This window comes from Dufourea novaeangliae, unplaced genomic scaffold, assembly GCF_001272555.1.
Source record: "Dufourea novaeangliae isolate 0120121106 unplaced genomic scaffold, ASM127255v1 scaffold105, whole genome shotgun sequence".
NCBI classification, from domain to species: Eukaryota; Metazoa; Arthropoda; class Insecta; order Hymenoptera; family Halictidae; genus Dufourea; species Dufourea novaeangliae.
Genome location: NW_015373975.1, coordinates 7734 through 30741, shown reverse-complemented (window position 1 = coordinate 30741; position 23008 = coordinate 7734). Strand labels below are relative to the sequence as shown.

The 23008-nt window shown below is 37.1% G+C and overlaps 1 protein-coding gene across 1 annotated transcript; it reads left to right on the top strand.

The window, feature by feature from the left end:
* Nucleotides 1-498: 498 nt before the first annotated feature.
* Nucleotides 499-23008, top strand: LOC107187091 (putative inorganic phosphate cotransporter). Its single transcript, XM_015575095.1, has 7 exons — nt 499-580; nt 9084-9217; nt 11528-11828; nt 15699-15937; nt 16598-16747; nt 17565-17942; nt 22777-23008. The coding sequence occupies exons 1-7, from the start codon at nt 499-501 to the stop codon at nt 23002-23004; spliced, it is 1512 nt and encodes a 503-aa protein (XP_015430581.1). The 3' UTR covers nt 23005-23008.

Here is a 23008-nt window from a genome sequence, read left to right as displayed (position 1 = left end):
AGAATACACTTTTACTTCTCTACAATATATATACCTTGCCTTCAAGTTTTCGTTATTGAAAATTTCTACCGAATTACTACTGCAGTTGTCTTTTAATTTACTTGAATGACAAACAATTGAATATCATTTAATTTACTATTATGTCACATAATGTGTTTATAGCAATATTTATTATACTTTTCAATTCAACCTGAGAAAAATTATTATAATGCGGCTATAAACTATATAATATCTATATGTACGGTAATGTCTATATGTACAGGTGTATGTATAAATATATGTAGTATATAAATGATACGTATATGTGGTATATACATATGTATCTACACTCACAAAGCGTACAAGTTAAAAAAGAAGAGTGGGAGAATCCCTTTTCGGTGATGGACTATAAAGCCACGATCAACCGATTGATGGATCGTAGTGCCTTTTTCGCAAGTTAACTTAGTACTCGACTCTACCAAAGAAATTGTGTGTTCAGACGAATTTTGTTATCAATCAATGACGCATTCGTACACCATGAAGAGAGTATCGGTTATATCGATCTCGGAAAAAATGAAAATACCGGCCACAAAACCTGAAGGTACGTACCATCAGATTTATATCTTAATTTTCTACATAGCTCTCATAATATTTCAATAGATTATAATAACAAAAATATCATTGGCCAAGAAATAGAAACAACTTTTCGATTTTCTCCTATAAAACATGACAAAACATTCGATGATTGATTTATTATGATTGCAGGAAAAAGTTTTAATTGCAATTTCCAGGTTTATTTTCTTTATAATTTTAACTTTCCTGGTTTCTTTTATCTTCAATATCACGATCATTTTCTAAACGTTTGCGTCCCATTTGTAAATTGAACCGATATATTTCGTTAAAACCTTATCAATAAATTACGATAAAATGCAAGCATTCAACGAAGATGTTGGTAATTTCAAGAGATGATGTAGAAATTAATCTGATTTCAACTTAGTAACATTAACAACAGATAAGGCGTTTTTTGTTACAACTTCTGCAAAGATTAGCCTCGCTTGTCTTTATTTACAAGCGTGCTTCCCACTCGAGTAATCATTTTTTAGACCTATTAAGATATTCATCTATACTGATTTAATTTTCGTCCACACAATTTCTATTCTTTAAATGGTTTTTTTAGAACTTGTTTTAAAACTTAACATTTGGTAGGTACACCTATCAAAGAGTTCTGTAGTATTATTACATGTATCACTTTGGAAATTTTATGCCAACGACAGTGTTTTCACACATTAAGTAAGATATTTTAAATTTCACACACAAAAATTAGGTCATTAGGTGCATTACACTAGAAAATTAATTGTACTGTCTGCAATTATAAACTGCGAAGTCATGAATAACGCAAAATATCTTTTCATGTGAGCATTTTGAATACATTACAAAGAAAATTCGTTTCTAGAAAATACTTTACATGTAGCTAACTATCAACTGCCACCACTCAGTTATACATTGTAAGATGAAATCTCGATTCCGAGCAAATATTTTCTATAAATTGTGCAATTCTTACTTTCTTAAGATTAACATACGGTGATGAAGTGAATTTCAATAGATTATGTTAAATATCTTTGAATTTCGACTTGTCAAATCGCAAGGACAGTTCTGAGTATGGTGTACGATTGCAAGCAACGCATTATAAGATAATGGATTTTCGTGCAACGCGTATAGAATACGAACGTGACGAATCGCTTTGAATTCCAAAACATGACGTGAACGCTTCTTCAATGTCAGATTTCTTGCGAAGTCCTAAAGATGTGAAACGAACGAATTGCTTGTCCGCATTCTCTGCATTATTTGACCATGGAATATAATGAACATAGGAAACAGCTGTTTGTTTGTATAAGTACAATGTGACATACCACGTACTGTTTGCAAAATTTTTAATAGTGATTTTGTGATACCGCTTGATACTCGAGTAATAATGAACTATTTGAAGTTGTAATATGAACATTTTTTTTTCTGTTTAAAAGTGAACCTATCAAATAAAATTAAATTATTCTGAACGTATTGTACAGTCTTAATATAAATTTTCAAATTATGCAATTTTTAATACTAAAAGGATCAAGTCTCCTGAATGAATTCACTTGCAATTTCATTATTGTGTTCATTCGTGAACCGTGAAAATTTAAAAACTACTTAGGACAATAATAGTAAGGATAACCGCACTACATAATAATATATGCGTCATTCTACGCTAAGTGGATCACTTCTATACACGATGTCTGCGATTTTGCTCAAATTGAAATATATTATAGTTCATGTGAAAATAGAGGAGGTTTAAGTAATCATTTCACTGGTTACAAAATTGTTTAAAAAATACACACCCTCAAAGCTGGTAACTTTCATCGATTTTTACGAAAGCTATCTTCACAGAAGAATACAAATTAAAATTAAAACTACCTTCACAGCAGAATTTTTCTAAGCCCTCAGGATTCTAAAAAAGTGCGATTTAAGTGAAAAAATGGATAAAAATCATTTTTTTGTTACACATACTTTAATAAAACGTTCTTTAAGTAAAAGTGCCTAAACGAATAAACAACGTAATCTTTATAGAATTTATCTGAATAATTTTATAGAGAAATAGGAAACTTGTAGAACTTCTATACATATTCAACATTAATACTACTATGTAGTCTTCTTCCTTTTGTGATACCATGCAGTTCTTTCTTTTTACTATAGGAGGTGGCCGTGTAAAATATATTAATGTCTTTATTAAATATACAGTGTGTAATAAAAATATTGAAGGTCCTTGGAATGGAGGTCTTGGAATCCCAAGGCTTTGTTAACGAGATATGAACAAAAAACCCCGACTCAGAGCGCGAGTCTGCCGGTCGAGATCCCGCGATAGCATTGCCTACGCGCTGCGCTTTTGCTACGAAGCTACAAACAAGCAAATAGGCATGCATCGAATGAAACTGCGCATAATAGCAAATGAAAAAGACGTAACAAATAAATTCGAACTCTTTATCATCTTTTGTATGTCATTTAAAGTGATTAATGAATAAAGTATAAATAGAGCAAAGTTATGTGTAACGTAAGAAGACGAATATAGTGGACTCTAACTATATTGCCATGGTCGGAGCTGTAGGGGAGTAAAATGGCAATGTGTTCAGAGCCCCCTCCATGCTAAGTTTTGCCGTTGTAGTCTCGTCCTCGGCGCCTGCGCAAAAGCTGGATTCTGCTGGTGCGCCGGCGTACGTAACGTGGTGGGATAGCGAATTTGTGTGCGCGAAAGTACGTGTAAAAGGGAAGTGCCTCACGTGGCAATATGTTTAGTGGCAATATAGTTAGTGTCCACTGTACATAGTCCTGTTTTTAAACAGAATCAAAAATAATAATTATTTCAAGTGTTGATAAGGAATATGTAAATTTCCTTTTCAAATAACGTATTAACCAAAGGGTAATGTAACAGAAAATGAACGAGAAGTGATCGGAGTTCATTATTGAGATACAAATCCGTAGATTAATAACTGGCAACACTATTACTGATAATGAATATGTCTCTCTAAAAAGCTCGAAGAAAAATTTACGTACAGTAGCTTGCAGAATTATCGCCTAAAATAAACCTTAGCTTGCGTTAAATTAAACAAGTAATAATCACTAGACTGCCGGTTTTATGCAATATAACATTGTGTAAAGTAATGCACAAAGACAAGAACAAATGTAGGAATTTCTTTCTTCTGTAAAATATTTTTTCGGGTTCAGAATAAAATGGACAACTCAATGAATTTGATCAAAGTTTTGTCTTTCATTGTTGTCCACATAGTCCTATAAGTTATAAATGCATACAATCAGCAGTCTAATAATATCATCAATAAATTGAATAGAACTCACCTTTTCGGAAATTCACTTGCAGTTTGCAAATCTGTGTCACTAGGTCACTGGACCGATCGTGATCATCGACGGACGAAACGGTTTATAGAAGGTTAGCGCCCATTCCGCAGGTGTTCGCACGTACACGCCACCAGCGGAAGTTAAAAGTTGTAACGTCAAGTGCATCCGAGTTATTCCACCGAGTATTTATTCATTTCACTGCACGACTACTAACACTGATCACCCGACACGGTCACTTAATGTATTTTTAAACGAACGTGTTGTTCCTACATTACGAAAATTGGTGGCCCCAAGAGGAGCCAATTGATTCCAATTTAGCAGATGTTGCACGTGGCCAAACGTTAGCACAGCAGCATTTCCATTATTTTGTGCGTATCACCAAAACATTGCGTAATATTCCCGTGAACTGAACATCTCTATCACCTGATTGTTAACCAACTGACAGAATTTTTCCGAAGGAGCTTCCTCTACCCGCAAGTAGTTTCCCATCGTTACATTGTGAGTTCCTTCCGAATACGGCAACCCGATTTAGGTAAATAGAAATCATCGTTACAGGAAAATACGTGCTTTGCAGAAGTGCAACCAACAAACCGTCGTGCAGTTTACCCGAAGCGCTTGAAAGGGAAGGTCCTTTCTTGATCCTGACTTGAAGTCCTTTCTTCGGACCCTTTCAAGACGATTCACGTGAGGTCTGTTTTCTATCTCGAAGCAATAGGTATCCTGGCAGTAAATTAACGAAGCCCGCGTTTCGGTGAAACTGCACGATGGTTCGTTCGTTCCACTTCTGCAAAGCACGTGGTTTCCTAGAACGCTGGATTCTTTTTACCTAAATCTTGTTGACGCGGTGGGAGTGAACTCATAATGTAACGATGAGAAACTACTTGGGAGTAGAAAAAGCTCTTTCGGAAAAATTCTGTCAGTCGGTTCGCAATCGGGCGATAGAGATGTTCAGTTCACGGTAGTATCACGCAATCTTCTGGTGGTACCCACAGACTAACGGATATGCGGCTGCTGCTCTGCAAGCATTTGGCTACGTGGAGCACCTTCTAAACTGATACAAATCGGCCCCTTTCAGGACCACCAATGTTCGTAACGTAGGAACAACAGGTTAAATGAGAAATAAATTAATTGATCGTGTCAGGTGATCATTGTTGGTGGTCGTGAAGTAAAGTGAATGCATATTCAGTGGAAGAACCCGCACGCACTTGATGTTGCGACTCTTAACGTCGGCTGGTGTCGCATACCTGCGATCACCTGTGGCATGGACTCTACCCTGCCATAAACCATTTCGTCCGTCGATGCCCAGAATCGGTCCAGTGACCTAGTGACACAGGTTTGTAAACTGCAGGTGAATTTCCGAAAGAGTGAGTTCGAATCAATTTATTGTTTGTTCGAAGCTTCGTAGGACAAGCGCGGCGCGTAGCCAACGCTACCGCGAGAGCTCCACCGGCAGACTCGCGCGCTGATTGGTCGGGGTTTTTTGTTAATATCTCGTTAACGAAGCCTCAAATTAAATTTTTTCTAAGGAAAAAGTTGTTCAAAATCACCTCCGAGTGTCCTATTTCTGGGTCGAACAACATTTTTGTTACACCCTGTATATGTCTATGGTCCGTTCACGGCGAGCGTACGAAATGAAGTGGAGTATGACTCGCTGATGAGCTGTACGCGTCCCTTTTTATACCCCGAAATTCGAGTGTAAAAGTAGTGGGGGACACGCCTGTTCTTCAACGGAATCAGTTTTTCAAGAAAATCTGGTCACGCCATAACACCCCGTCGGTAAGAACGTAATCTAGCCGGATGGATTCCAATTCCCGATAAGGTTAAAAGGTCATGTGAGTGCCTTCGTACGTAACAACCTCTTTCTAAACTTGGGACGCCCTTTTCAGGGAGATGCGCAGTGTATATTTCTATGTCTACGATCTTATGGGAGTTGTTGGCCCACCTAAACTGTAAGATAAATGTCCCAGTGATTGGACACGTCCTGGTGATTGGACACTATCGTGAATTTTTGTTAATATTAAATTTTAAAAAATTGATAGCGAACTTCAGGATAGAAAATAATTATCCTTGATTATTTCTTATCATAAATCATACAAAAATATTTGCAAAATCGCGATGTATTATTTAAAAAAAATATTATTATTTAGCAATCATGAACTTGAGGCGACATGAACTTATGAAAGTCTCCAGAAATGAGACGAACTTTATTTTAATGAAACCTTTTTCTTTTGATCTCGAAATTACCGAGTTTATTTACTGGTACATGAGAATGCTGATTGCGTAGTCGTTGGACGCTTATCCAGTCACTCGAGGAGCATCGAGCAGACAGTTAGTGTATGACTTACAAAACTATTTTCGTTATATTACAGTAGGTATTTTTGTGTTTATTATATTAATAACAATATTAAATTTTTTAAGCTCATAGTTTTTTTTACATAATTCATACATAAATGTCATATTATTTGGACACAACCACAACCTAAGCGATTGGCGTACTGAATATTCATTAAAAATCACCTTTCTATTTTACTGCCTGTGTTTCGGGAATTTTTTATAACAATAAGACTTTCAAGATGCCGAAGGGAAAGGTGAGTAAAAAAAATTATTCGCAATAAGACGTGAATAATGCTGTCCAAGCTGTTCAAAATCAAAAACAAAAAAAAAGGAATGATGTTTATTTTATTAATGTTTTCTTTAAAATATATATTTTCCATAAAACGTTTATAATGAACCAAAGTGAAATCCACTGTGTTTGTTTTTAATGCACAGTTTCTTAAATGTATAAAGATAAATGTTCGTTTATTGCAGGCTATTTTATTGTAGCATAGGAACACCCTTCGCTCACACGTATTTCTCACCCACGTGCGCGCACCCCACTCTGTCGTCCAGCACATTATTTGTTGCAATCACTAACCCATGCTTTTCTACACTTTTATACATAAATAAGATAACTAAGCAAATTTAGTTATTAATCATTTTGTATGGTACAATTTTATTCACACTATTGATTACATTGTTTTCAATAAAGACGAATAAATGAAAATACTGTTTAATCATACGTGCATTATAAAAAATGGTCCAGTAACTTTGAGTGCTCAATATCTTCGAAAATCACCGATAGAACGATGATCGCAAACTCTTCTGTTCGTTCGCTGAAAAGTAAACGTAGTAGAAAGAGGTTTTGTGTTCTAGTCCTGCAAGACTTATTTTTTTTTTCGAATACAGGAAAGTAATAACGATTAATGTTGCTATTATAAACACGATAATATTATTATGTAAATTTAATTGAAATACATTATTTTTCCATTGTTAATACAACAGTGTAACAGTGACAACAAAGGCTTATATGTTCTCAAATACAAATAACATACTTCTATTCTGCATTATCACACATAAGTGAGTAATACGTATCAAAAAAGCAATTGAAACACAAAGTTTTATTTTACGTATCCTTATAATAAACAAAGATTATCTATCGTATATGTAGCCTTAAAACATTTTAAGTTTTATGTAAGATAGAACATTCACCAAAAATATTCGATCTTACATTCATTCTTATAACTAGAGAAATTAATTTTAAGTTCGCAGACATTAGTTCGGTATTACCTTCGGTTTACAATACTTTCCCGAAGATAATACCAATTGCCCGGGTCTCACCACGAGGAGGTTGCTGCGAGTAGACACCCAAAGAAAGCTAGATTGAACCCAATCCCATCTATGTAACCGTAGTTAAATCGATGGAATCATTAGTTTCAACTACCTCCCTTTGTACAAAGTCTTACAAATAACTTAAAAGTAACTTAAATTTAAACGCTTTAATGTTGATTTCCCTCGGCGGATGGCTTCTTTCTTGAGTCTATCTGAAAATAAAATGAAGATCCTCCGGCGGATGATCGACGTCTTCTTTCTTGAACTTACACTAGTCTTACGATCGACTTATAGAGACAAGAAAGCGTGTGTACATGCTCTGACTGTCCCCACTTCCGACGCTCCAGAAATTCCTACCCGCACGTACCTCTTGCCCCACGATCGCATCGCAGCGCAAGCGAGTAGTGGGGAATGGACTGAGTGATGGTGGGGACCGCGTCGTCTGGCGAAATGACTCGCGGGCCACATGTTGGACTGTCCAACTTGGACAGGCCTGATGGAACGAACCGTGACTGCCGAAGAACGAACGAACGTACTCATCGTAGAAGAACAAGACAAGAACCAAAAAGCAGAGAGCTGCTCCCCGGTTTCGAGCAAACGTTTTATAGGTTCTACCCACCTTTATTAGGAAGTGTCGAAGATTCGGGGTAGCAACGGGCTAGTTCGCGATACTTCGAGAATCATCGAGTCGCCTATGCGGTTTTTGGAAATTATTGATGAAGCGCTAGACGTTTTGGAAGGTCGACTACACGCGTGGTTTCCACGTGTCGCTGAATTGCAGGTTTTCGTTCGTTTTTCCGGGAGTGGTGATCAGAAAAAATGTGCAACGGAAAGAGGTTCTGAAACTACTAGATGTAACACCTAATTGACATTGCACGGTCCTGAAGAAGCTCTAGCATCTCAAATTGTAGTTTCGGCTACCCCAACGGGGTACTTTTAGAACTTAATGGTTTTACGAGGACACTATATAGTGCCCACCGACTTTAGTGCAAAGGTCGCTACAAAACTTATTACTATGTCTCTGTATATTGTTGTCCAATTCCTGGTCGTGAGAAGTTTCGTAGCGTTAAACTAACATCTCTTATCTTGTTTTCACACTTAAGGGATTAAGCCACTTTGAAGGCTACAATTGAAAGCTACTTCCTTTGGCAAATTATTGTATACCTGCACTAACCTTAATCTAGAGTTTACAAACACTCTGCATGCTATACTTTATCTATATATTGTATGTACATCACCGGATCAAGGGGGACCTAAGGGGGACTGTAGACCCGGGCCCCAGATTCCAGGCGGCCCCCGATCTGAACCTTCCATTTCGTTATGATAAAAATATTATTTAATTTTATTGAATAAATTTCAATTTTGTAAGATTTATGTATATTTTTGTGCTGTATTCCAAACCCCCTGCCCCCTCCCCTGCTTTTCAACCAAGGGGCCCACCGAAAATCTAATAGCCCTGGGCCACAAAAAATCATAACCGGTCCTGTGTATATATTCAATGTCTTACAGCATTTTTAAGGACATTATCCTAAGAAATTATAATTACGTACCATGCCTTTCGTGATTTACAGCTTCATTCGGATGTAGACATGTGCAAATCATCTTAATGGCGTTAGGCTTCATGTGCTGCTATGCAATTCGAGTTACTACATCTGTAACATTGGAGGCGATGACAAATGCAGCCACTGCGAATCCTGATTATGAAGTATGACTATTTTTTGTATTTCTATCTTTCCTTCATTTTATCTTTCGCGTATCTTATCATTCGATACTATATAAAATTGAAATATGTATGGATCATTCCATGCCAAGCGGCTTACTTTTGCACACGATTTCTAGGATTTTCCTTAAATTGAAATATGTTATAGCCCATATGAAAATGGAGGGGGGGAGGAGTCATCATTTTACTGGTTTCGAAATTGTTAAAAATTTCCAGACCTAAAAATATGACAATTTTCACCGATTTTGACGGAAACAGGCTTCACAAAAGAACATTTATCCCTGCAATCATTGAAGATACGAACTTCATTTTTATTTCATTTCAATTGTAAAGGATCATCGTTTTCAACTACTTTTCTGTTTTATACGTAAAGTTATTTTTGCAGTGTAAAAATATTAAAATATCCCCTTTTTTAAATTTAACTCCTGGCTGAAGTCTGAAAAATTTGAAAACAATATGTTCGTATTCCGTGACTATTATTTTTTAAATATCATTTTTTTAATTCGCGAACACTCTAAAATTGGGTCATTCCATGGAAAATCAATGGAGTTTGAACATACTGTGACCAATTTTTTTTTCATTTTTTTACAGAAAATTATATAATTATGAGAAAAGCATTTTGGTCCGTGTTCGATGGTGTCCCCCTCGCGTTTGTAGATACAGGCTCTAACAAAAATGTTGGAGAACCCGGAAATGGGAGACTCGTGGGGTGATTTGAAGTTTTTCTTTAGCGAAAATGTTTTCCGAGGCATTGTTAACGAGATATTAACGAAAAGCCCCGATCAATCAGAGCGCGAGTTTGCCGGCCGAATTGCCAAGGTAACGTTGGTTACGGGCTGTGATTGGTAGCCAACATTATCGTGGGAACTCAGCTGACAGACTGACGCTCTGATTGGTCGGGGTTTTTCGCTAATATCTTGTTAACAAAGCCTCCAATAACATTTTTGCTAAGGAAAAACTTGTTGTTTATAGAATTAGCATGATTGAAGAAACCATCTTTAAACCAAGATGAAAATTTAAAAGGGCAGATTGGACTACATTTAAAAATACCAAATACTACAAAATTACTGACACGCGGTATTCACAAAACATCAATCCACATAAAATTGACAGCCATCTCAACAAATTTGAAAATCTAGTCCTTGAAGCAGCCAACGATTGCACCCCCAAAACATCTAAAAGGAACAACACTCACTAGTACAACAAATTATCGATGAAGCACATAAACTAAAAGTAAAATCCAAACACATTATATTTTAAACTACACCAATCCAAATGTCCGGAACTCTAACATACAGCCAATAAGGATCCAACAAAATAACCAACAAATACCAGTTTTCCACAAAGTTTTCCAAACTTATCTTAAACAGAGATTGATATCTATGGAAAACGATCATTGGAAAAGTATGCCCACATCCAACATACATAAAATACGGAAGAACCTATCAGAAAAAAGTCCAGCACTCCTGTTCAACAGAAAAGATCAGATGATTCTCACGAAACTGAGAATTGAATAAATACCAACCTTACTCACATATACTTACTAACCAGAAAAGAGCTAAAAAATGCAACCACTGCAACTGCAGAAATGTCTTATATAAAAGAACCACCAGGTAATCTTCCACCAGGGTTTCATTTAATTCTTAATAACCGAAAATTATGTAAAACCCCCTGTGCTTTTTTAAAGACATTAATATGTACGATAGAATATAAAGCTGCAAATTGAGATTATCCGACCAAGTAAGTAGTCACTGCAACCGATACTTATGTATGTGTACAATGATTAAATTACCATGTACTATGTATTGTATTACGTGCTAAGTATTATGTATTCAGACACTGTAGTCGCTAATAACCGCAAAGTTGATGTGACTTTAAATAAATAAAAACATAAATCATATGATACAATCAAGCCTGTAGTATGTGTACGCTGTTAAGAACGCACAATTATAGGCAGAATTCACTGTAGTGGTACCGACAGTTTCTTCCGATTACCACAGAAACTAGGGCCGTCCGTCGATTGTATCTAAGGAAGAAGTTGTTCAGAATCATGCCCCAGACAACATATTTAAAAATCATTGAAATCATCCTAGGTTGCTATATCAAAGACAGATATGAAAAAATATACGATAGCGTTATGTTATTTCGTAATTTAAAATACGTAGCCATATGGCAACAGTGATAATGAAAGGGTTAAATGACTCACCCTGTATAACATTTGTTACAAGTGTAATTGAACGAGTAAGGCCAACGTAAGTAATTAAATTAATTAATTATTTGTTTTATGTGTTACAGGAATTCCCATGGGATAATTCAATTAAGGACGTAATTCTGAGCTCCTTCTTCTGGGGTTACGTGTGCACACAAATTATTGGGAGCATAATAGCACAACATTGGGGGGCTCATAAACTATTTTCGCTCGCTCTGTTTGTCTGCGGCGTGGTTACCCTTTTCGTTCCCGTAGCAGCCACTTATGGTGGTTGGGGAGCTGTGTGTACTTCAAGAGTTATCGCAGGGCTTTGTCAAGGCACTGTACTTCCGTGTCTTCATACATTACTTTCTAAGTGGGCACCCCTAGAAGAAAGGGGGAGAATGTGTAAGTACTTATTAAAATTGTTTCCAGCAATTTAGAATTAATATGACAGAATTTCTAACCATACAAATAAATAAGTAAGTTCAGGTATTAATTTATCAATCAATGAAATAATACTTTTTCTGCATACACAATACGTTTGTATATTCTAATTGTGTTCAGGTATTGAAGGTACAATAAAATTAAAATTAAATTAATTTAAATTACAAGGGGCTATCTCGAAATGTTGACCGCTGATTGAGCTGAAATTCAGTGCGCAGACAAAATGCCGTAAAATATTAAACACATATTTTATTTAACAGTAAATGTTCATATTGAAGGGGTAAGAACAACGTCCGAAGAAGTGTTTCGTCCAAGAGGGCAATCGAGTGCAAAGGGTTAGTGCTAGTGTAGTGTTTTGCGTGTCAGGACTGAGCGACTAGAAAGCCAAAGACAAATGTGGGATTTTACGAGTTTTTTAGTTGTGGACAGCTCAGTGCATGGCTAGTGATGGGTAATCGAGCCGGCTCGAAGCCAGCTGGAATCACCGTGCCAGCTTAATCAACGCTGCCAGCGAGTCACCATCATAGGCAGGATCTCCGGGCCTCGGCAAGTCGAGATGTTATCTGATACCCGTACAAGCCTCCGTCGCCCGGGTTACAGTAAACACACAGAATGGATCACGCATGTATAAAAATTTAAATTTTTACTCTTTTGAATGAACATTATCAAAAATGTTATGAATTCATTGAGGAGATTTGTTTTCCTCATGAAAATAGGTCCAAACACAACATAATTCAGACTATTTTCAGTACTACTTATGTACTTCGATTCGCAACAATAAGGGAAAGGTGGGATAATTGATCACTGTTTTGTTGAAGTAAAAGTGATTGTTTATTTTATTTACATCTCATCATTTGCATAAAAACTCTTAGTATTCTTGCAGTATTCTAACTTGCAAGCATTCGATAATGATAAACTACTTTTAAGTATTGATCTTGGTGCCATTCGTGCATTGTTGTACTATGCTTTTATAGTATTAGATGTTTGAACCAACTGAGAATCGAGATCTGATGTGATATTCCATTTATTCCTTGGAACTAAATTATTTTGTTGCTGGTGATATCTTGTGAAAAGTGGCCGCAAGCATCTTACATTTAATTGTATACGTAATTATTTGTTTATGTAATTATGCAATGCGATGTTCTATTTTAACCACCGTTAAATAAAGTATCCAGAAGTATTCGTTAATAATGTTTTGAATTTTTCAATCTTTTCTACAGGGTGATCCGCCTAATGCGACTTATTATTTTTCGGCCATTTGCAGCCATCCAACAAAAAGTGTTTTGAACCGTATTTTAATGGTATTAAGTGCTCTACAAATGACGATAAAAATATTCGGAAAATACTTTATTTAGATAGCGGAACCAAGGTGACCTTAGTTAACATAAATAGGACCGTATGCTTTCTTTTCATGAGATTGTAGGGGAGTTCACGAAAAATTCAGAAAGCATATTACTCGATATTTTTATTTATTTTTATCTATTATATTCTGTAACCTAACTTGTTCAGTCCGCCCTAGATAGTTTACACTTTACACTGCTCCAAAATGAAAAATGTCAACAAGTGAAATATTATTTGCTCTACTGTAAACCTGGTACTGAGTTAATACAAATATCAGGTTAGGTTACTGAATGTAATGTATAAGAATAAATAAAAATACCAAGTGTAATGTGTACATAATTTTTAGATGTAGTGTGTATATATTTCGACGTGTAAACGGCGAGACAATTCTGTAATAGGTGCCCCGGCATTTGCAATGTATGAGATTTTTTCACAATTTTGCGAGTCTCTGAACAGAGAAATGTAGCGAAAACAATTTTTACGTTATACGTTATGTCGCGGTACGAATTGTATGTTATTAAATATAGTCTGATTTATATCGGGTTTGGACTTGTTTTCATCAAGAGAATTTCCTACATTTATTCATAACATCTTTAAGAAAGTACACTGAAAGGAGTGAAAATTTAAATGTTTATTCATACATGATTTATTTTACTTGTTTACACTGTAGCCCGAGAGTCGGTTGCCGGCGGTTTATAGGGTATCAGATAACATCTCTACTCGCCGAGGGGGGGGGGGCAGAGCTTCGAGTCTCCGCGGACACCTCATAAAGCTGTCATTCCAGCTCACTCAAACGATCGAGCCGAGTCGGGATGTTCATTGGCTCGGGGCGACTTGAACACGGCACATCACAATACCGGTGTCGGGCTGTATATGCAATACTACAGAGATCAATATTTTTAGTTTAAAAATGTAAGTAAACTTCTAGGAGGTAGAAACTACAAAAGACTGTACACTTTATTAGAAAAATAATATTTGCAAACTTGATATTATATGTATATATTTTTGTACGTTATTAGGTGAGTAAATAAACGCTGAAAATTGGAATTGAATATATAGCCTGCGGACCGCTAGATCGCTGGTTCGACTATTGGCTGCTGCATTCTGTTCTAACCTTTTTCTTCCTCTTTTTGTTTCTTTTTTTAAATACATACCAGTGACTACAGATATAATAAGACTACGGGTGCCATTGTTGGGGTAGGGTCATGAATCTGTGACCTCCAGCTCCTACCAAATGAAAAACGAGTTTAATTACGCCAATGCACACATCAAGCGATGAAAACCAGATTAAAAACTATAGACCTATGTCAACTCTGAATACTTTTGCTAAAATTTTTGAAAAATACATAATATATATGTTGTTATGTGAGTAAGTCCTTCAAACCACTTTTGACTGGTTGTCAGTACGCATTGATTGACTGTTCAAGTAACATTAGAAGGTATCGGATCACAATCCACTTCAGTACTTCGAAATACTGTTTTCTAATGTTATTCGTACGAGGGATCAAAGCGTATTGACAACCAAAGACGAAAGTCGTTTCAAGGACTTACTCACATAAAACGTGCAAGCTTGCAGTAAGATCGTCCAAGTGTACCACGTTGATGCAGCCCTGCGACGAATATTTTTATCGTCAAATCAACATTTTTATTAAAAAAACTACAATATTGTACATATTTATTAGAAAATAATTTTGTGAAACAAATTTTTGTGAAAAATACTTAATGCAAGATAATAAAAATTATTTGCACTGCAAATACGTGTTTAAAGTGAAAAAAAGTTTCTTTCACCCTACAGCGGATTCAAACTCGGGACCCGCAACGTCGTAGTGTGTTACTTTTTTTTTTAAAGTTTATTAGTTAACAGTTTGTGCAGTCATACAGGATCTTTGCTACCAAAAAAACTTAAAAATAAAAACAACCAGACAATTTTAAGTATTTCGCTCTTAGGAAAACAATATTGCAATATTTTGCTTAAATGGTATTACAATTATTTTTATAATATATGATTACTCATCAACTAATCAGTCTGAGTCAAAACCATGACTTGTATCATGGGGAAAACGTAGTCGGTTACTCTACCACCTGACCCATGCTCCTCCATTATGACATTCTTTACGTAAATGAATCATTAGATGCGTACAAAATGTATAAACCAGGATATCTCGAAAACGAAGGCCCATTATATGGACACCAATGAGGGTTTTGTAACACTGTATGTGTACTACAACTTGTATACATATAGTGTCATTCCAAAAGCGATTAGCCAACCCGTAAGTTCCCCTTGTAAGTAACAAACGAAGGATACGGCACGGGATAATATTTCGGAAATCCAATTGTGTCTACAGAAAGTCGAAATGCTTGAACAAAAAATAGACATACAAAGAATCTTGAGTGTTTAATTATTATTGAATTCACTTTAGATGAGTGAAGTATTATACATTAGCAATTTTCTATATTTTGCATCATATTTACATATGATATATATTTCAGCGACTTTTGTTTACGCTGGTGGATGGATTGGAAATGTGATCTGTCTGCTGAGTTCGGGCCTACTCTCAGTTTCCGCTTTAGGATGGCCCAGCTGCTTTTACTTCTGGGGCGGAATAACTATTATTTGTGGGGTACTATTCCTCTTAATTGGGAAAGAATCACCAGCGAGACATCCAAGTATACCTCAAGATGAGAAAGAATATATTGAAACTAGTCTGGGGATAACTGAAACTGAAGAGGTATGTACTATCAATATTATTTAACATAATGTTAACCTTCATCAACTATAACACCACCATAATATCAATATACCAAAAATTGAATTGTCTTCGGCATGATAGAAAAGAATGCTGAAGGTAACAAAAAAATGTCAAAAACATTTATAAAAAGTGCGTTGGCCATATTCAATTGAAAAATTATAGCGATTGTGCATATAACAAAAAAGATTGCATTTTGTCGTTACGAGTCGAGGGCTAAAGGCAGCTTTCGCTATAGCCGAGGTAAGGTAGTGTGTTAGGAGCGGATGAACCAATGCTTATTTCATCATTGGGAGCCGCTGGAACGACTAAAAGTCGCGAACAAACCGGTGTTTATTTCACCACCGGAAGCCGCTTAGGGACACGGACGAACCGATGCTATTCTGGCCCCCGAGGGTTAAAATCAGAGGGTTTATATAGTCCCAAAACTGGGTGGGGTTTCATGAGAATTTCTTTATAAAGAAATTTTTTCCAGTTGGTCGAGATTACGTTCCCATATTACTTAAGGAATAAACAGACGGAGTTTTAGGACGTTTTCCGTTGCCAGGCGCGTGATAGAATGCGATTGAAAATGAAATTATTCACCACACGTAACACATGTCACATTCACAGAGTAGAATTAAAAAAAAAATATTTTTATAGACACTACCAATTCCATGGCGTGCAATGTTTACTAGCCTTCCAATGTGGGCACTACTGATTACACAGTCTGCCCAAAATTGGGGCTTTTGGATGCTTTTGACGAAAATTCCTTCATACATGGCATCTGTCTTGGGCTTTGATATTAAACAAGTAAGTACAGTAATTTTAATTGTCTAGAACAGGCCTGTCCAACATGTGGCCCGCGAGTCATTTCGCCAGACGACGCGGTCCCCACCATCACTCAGTCCATTCCCCACTACTCGCTTGCGCTGCGATACGATCGTGGGGCAAGAGGTACGTGCGGGTAGGAATTTCTGGAGCGTCCGAAGTGGGGACTTTCTTGCCTCTATACGTCGGGCTTCTTGTGGATATGGAGGGGGGTCATTCCCCTCGGCTGAAAGAGCAAGCCGGTAGGGGCGATTATTGATTTTGGCCCGCGGGCCACAAGTTGGACAGGCCTGGTCTAGAACATAGAGCAGAGCTATCCACGGGATAAGTCTGCTCTAGATGGATGAAAGTCTTCAATTCTTTTTATTGTATATAAAAATCATTGTTTCTTTCGATACCGCTGAGGATCGCCTCAGGACCGAAACAGGATACCGGGACCGTCTCGATGGGGACGCGCGATGAAAGACGGAAAAGGGTTTTGATTGCGAACGCATGGGTTGTAAGACCGGCGTTTCTGGTGTGATTTTGCGCGATGACCGACAGAATGTTCGCGTTTACCGACCAAACGCGAAAGTTTGAAGACCACAGAAAATGACAATTACGTTGATGAAAAGGAGAGGCGGGAGCCTAGATGGCCTTCGCGCCACGTGCCGGCACGAACCGTTATGATACATTCATGAAACATAAAAAAAGATTTTCTCGTTGTTCTCAATAGCTCCCTAAATAACAATTTATTTTATGTTGTGGCAGATTGCGTGCTTATTTAATTATGCGTCTATATATTACATAAATTTTTCAGAACGGTATGCTGACGTCATTACCATACTTGACGGCATGGATTCTTAGTTTTCCGACTAGCTATTTCTCAGATCTTCTTATCACAAAGAATATTTTTACGGTTGAAACTTCGAGAAAAGTTTGCAATTCAATCGGCCAATGGATCCCAGCAATAGCTCTAATCGCACTTGGATATGTTGATAAAGGACATCCTGAAATTGCAGTAACACTTTTGGTAGTTGCTGTTGCTAGTAATATTGCCAGTTACTGCGGTCACAACGTAAACCACATGGATCTTAGTCCAAACTTTGCTGGTACTTTGATGGGGATTACCAACACGGCTGCAAATATTTGCAGTATTTTAGCTCCTTTGGTTGCAAGCATCGTTGTTAAGGATTCGGTATGTATACTTATTTCAAATAATTATTCTACCTTTGTTTCCCTTCTCATTTAGTTTTTCAAGTAACTGTCTGTCTTTTAGGTAGTAATCATGCGACATATGTATGTTCACTGACGTGTATCCGCTTGAGAAAAAATAACGAGAATAGTAACATTGAATTTTTTGTACTCATTTCCTCTAGAAAAATATTGGCAACTGGCTAACACGTTGAATGCCGTCGCGTCGGAGTCATCGATGATCACTGCTGTCAAAACTAATTGAAACAGTTACATCCAGTAACCTGTAATATTTGCATACTTTTCGAAACTATTAATATTGGAACAAATCGAACCGCAACCCGCCTTAAAGTGAATATAAGAATTATGATAACATAGCTCAATTCAATAATTAATAGACGGTCGCCTTATAACCTGCATGTTATATGAAAGGGTAAGGTTAATAACACTGTTTAACACATAAAATATTTCATAACCATTCAGAAGCGTGTCTGATAGATCTTTACGAGCTGAATATCGAACCCGTTTCTTCCCAGCATATATGGCCAATTATTTTGTATCAAAAGCAGTTGAGTGACTATTACTGTAAAAGCACAACACACCTTCGAGTTTGAGAATGTGCAGTTTTAAAAGAAATTGATTTTTTCAAAAACTGGACGTGAGGGACGAAACGCTTTGCAGATTAATATTCAGCCCTTTTAAGATCTATCAGAAGTGCTTGTGAACGGTTGTGAGGTAAAACAAAGGTTGAAGTTTAACAGTGTTATTGCTTGAGGAGGTCTTTAGTTTTTGCTGCTACTTTATTGTATGAAAGGTACAGGAAAAGGTTTTAAAAAACCCGCATTTATATGTTTACGCATAGATGGGATTAGTGATCATGGTGGTGTTAAGCCGCGTCCCCACTACTTTGGCATTTGCCAGACGGCAAAGCCGCTCGACATTGCTGAAAGATGCGTCCCCATCTCCCCATTGCGGCGGAATTTGCCAGACGGCACAGCCGCCCGATATGTAGACACGTGCGTGAATTTGAACTCATGAGAAGTCACGGAAATGGTCTCGCAAGGACTCTTAAAATGCCGAAAGGCATGCCGATTCATTTCCCGAATCATGTCGGTAAACATAAAAAGAATTCGTGCCGAACCAGCAATGAGGATGCGTGTTGGACAATATAGAAGGGACATTCCACGTCAAGTCGATCACTGTTTTCTCTCGATGTCTGGGATTTTGTTCAAAATGACGTATCTAGTCCACGTGGAATTGGGAGTGGAGTTTGAGTCATCATTTTTCAAGTTTTGAATTCATTTAAGAAATACAGGCCTTTCAATTTTGCAAATTTTGCCCATTTTCGTCAAAATGGATTGTATTTATGAATTTATATCTTGCAAATATTTATCATATTCAGGTGATTCGTTTTTGTTTGATATGAACAGATTATAAATAATATTCTAAATAATATGTAGAGTCTATTTATGTAAAAAAGTGAAAGTCGGCATAATAACACTTTTTTCGTTTGTACTTTGCTGCCTTCGAATTGTATGCACTAGTTGTGATAATATAAATATGGATATAATATAATATAATTAGACTTTTTTAAAATGGATATGGTTATTATTCTTTCGTGTACGAATAACGAAAACCCAAATACAATTCGATAAACCGACTATGAATTACATACATAGTATTTGCATCGGCGGATGGATAAGCCAATCTGAGAATCCCAGTCGTCTGGCAAATGCCGCCGCAACGCCATACCGTACGACAAATGCCGCCTCAATGGGGACGCGGCTTTACGCCGCGAAGCGGTGGTTGCGTGTAGTCGGCAGTAGTTTCGAATGTTCTTCGCTCAGAGACGCTACGCGTATAAACGGTACGAAATTAAATAGCAAACAAAACGAATTGAATTGTTCAGTAATATATGAGGCAATTGTTTAGTCCTATGCAGGCTTTGCAGTGAGTGATTATTTGAAGAAGGTCAAGGTTATTTTAATTTGAAAAATTTGTACATAAAATTACTCTTTTGTAAAGTTCAGATCAGGATTATACAGGGGGGTCCGCGCAAGTTCTTCACCCTGAATAACTTCTAAAGTATGCATTGCATGAAAAAATTTTTTATATAAAAGTTGTATTTTTTTTGTAAGTGGAGGCGTTCCGGAGATTTGAAGGTCAACTTCGTTTTTTTTAAATGGAATGCTGTATTTTGTATGCCAAACTATCGTAGAGCGTTAAATTTTGAGTAAAAAAGTACTGACCTTTATTAGCCAAAAACCTAATAATTAACGAATAATTTTACTTTGCTTCTTCAAAATGGTCTGTGCGTAATATCAAGTTGGAGATTCAATACCAGCAAAGATTTCCGTAAGACTTCTTCCATTCATTAACGTAGATGTTCGAAATGGTGTCATTAATACACTGATGTAATCTATTAATCAACAAGGAAACTGCACTCTGAATTATTTCTGCAGCAAGCATACTGCATACTTCATGAATTCGTTGCTTCATATTCTCTGGTGTTGTTGTTGGTTCACGATACACCATATCTTTTAATGTAGCCCATAGAAAGTAGTCTAGCGGCGTTAGATTTGGTGAACGTGGTGGCCACAGAAATTCTCCACAACCGATCCATCGATTGGAGAATTGCCTGTTCAGCACTTGTCTCGCTACATGTGTATAATGTGTGGGGCAACCATCAGGTTGGTACCAGATGTCTGTGCGGATATTTAATGGTAAATTTTCTAATAAAGTTGGTAAAATATCACATACAAATTTCGAATATTTTTGTCCCGTTAATCGTTCAGTAATAAAATATGGTCCAATTAATTGATTGCCACACCACACATTAACGTCCCATTGACGTTTATGGTCAACTTCTCTGATCCAGTGAGGATTTTCTAATGCCCAGAAGTGCATGTTCCTCAAATTAATTTTCCCGCGATTAGTAAATATCGCTTCATCGCTAAATAACCCTTTTTGTAAAAAAAAGATCATCATTGTGCATTTGATGCAAGAACCATTGGCAAAATCGAACGCGGTTATCATAATCCAATACGTGCAACTCCTGATGAAGTACTAGGTGATATGGATGATATTTTTCATTATGAAGAATTCGACGCACACTTGTTTTGCTAATACCAAAACCCCGTGAAATCTGTCGTGTACTGATATGAGGATTTTCTGTTACCGCTGCTAGGACCGCAATATTATTTTCTTCAAAAGTAGCAGTTTTGGTTACGTTACGGTTGGTAACATTAAAACTTCCGCTTTTGCGAAGCGATGTACAAAGTCTTTCGAAAAATCAATCAACATGGTTGATTTCGTTCAGGATAAATTTCGGCATACATACCTCTTGTTCCATTTTTACGGCACTCACCATAAACTAAAATCATATCCACTTTTTCACAATTACTAAATTTCATTTTTGCTTTTATCTTACTGAGATAATGACGTATAAACACTGATGATGTGTGTGGGTGCGTGTGTGTGTTCTTTTGCGAGGGTAGACGGAAAATCTACCAGACTCCACGAGCCCTTGCTGTGGATTGTGGGGTTTTCACCCACTAAAAACCGCCTCCCTTGGCACGTCTTTTTTCCTGTGTCTCCGGCGGAACCACTGTCAGGCATTATATTGCAGGCAGGGTGCTATTACCGCAGCTTCGTTTTTCCGCGCTAGGCTAGCCCGCGCTTCCTTTCCTACACCTTTCTTCAAATCGTAGTCGTTTGAGAACGATTACCACATACTCATGGACCGCGTTCAATGCTTATTTGGTGTCCAGCATGAGCGAGATGATGCGCAGCAGAGTGATGGTTTTCCAAGTCTTCCTTGCAGCACCGTTCCTTTCGTTGTCAAAACGATGGCAAACAAAGAAAACGTGCTATGCATTTTCCTCCATTTCGTGACATACTGGACATGCAGAACTGTCGTGCGATCTGAAACGGTATTGGTATACCTTGAAGCAACCGTGTCCCAACAACATCTGGGTGAGTCAGCAGGAGGATCAGAAAGTGGGTCTATCTCCCTGCTAGGGATGAATCCCAATAGCTTTGCCAACACCGTTATGCCGTAGCTATGCCGTAGTCTTGCCTTCTTCTCCTACGAAAAATTCTGCGTCGTACTTCCGCCAAAATTTTTAGGGGCATCTTGCCAACTACCACACGCACTGCGTCGTAAGACACGTTGCGAAAGGCGTGAGCCACCCTCAAAGCACTTCTTCGATGTACCACAATGATCGTTTTCATGCGGCCGTGCTCAACGCTTCGACCCAGATAGGTACTGGGTACAACAGGATCGAGGTTACCACGCTCGCGAGTAAGTCTCTTCTGTCCAGTTTGGGCGCACCGATGTTCGGCATTAGACGCGATAACGCCATCATTGCCCTTGCCGCCTTTTCGCTGATGCACGTTAGGTGGTCTCGGAAGCGAAGCCTGTTGTCCAACAGAACCCCCAAGTACCAGAGCGATTCTCTCTATTCACATAAATCTTTTACAAATTAATATAAAATACTTAATGAAAATATTAAGGTAGATTTATCATACAGTTAGTGTACGAATACTTATTGCTCGTCTATTTCTGTCGTTTTTTGAATTATTTTTACACATACAATTATTTTACAAAAATTAGTTAATAAATCGTAATTGTATGAAATTTGTTCGAAATTAATCGCTGTACGAATACTTTCCACACTTACTGTAGCTGCAAAATAAAGCATCCCTATTAGAAAGCGAGATACTGAACCTGATATCTCCGCAGGAATTCGAATCTTATTGTGATGTACTTTAAAACTGTAATACTGAAAATATTGATTTCTAATTCTTTTTATTACTAATATTTTTATATTTTTTAGGCGAATGTGTTGCAGTGGAAGAATATATTCTTCTTGTCAGCTGTAATATACATACTCGGAAATCTTATGTTCGTTTTATTTGGCACAAGCAAGATTCAGAAGTGGAATGATCCCATTATAAAAACTAAAGACACTGTTTTGAAATCCGTAACAGACATACCAGAAAAAAACAGACATATAAAGAAAGCAAAAAGTATTGAAGGATCGGAAGTAGAAAAGAACTTATAGTACG

Coding starts and splice junctions, on each gene's coding strand:
- LOC107187091 (XM_015575095.1), top strand. CDS start 499: ATGACGCATTCGTACACCATGAAGAGAGTATCGGTTATATCGATCTCG. Junction 15,938..16,597: donor GGATAACTGAAACTGAAGAG/GTATGTACTATC, acceptor ATATTTTTATAG/ACACTACCAATTCCATGGCG. Junction 17,943..22,776: donor GCATCGTTGTTAAGGATTCG/GTATGTATACTT, acceptor TATATTTTTTAG/GCGAATGTGTTGCAGTGGAA.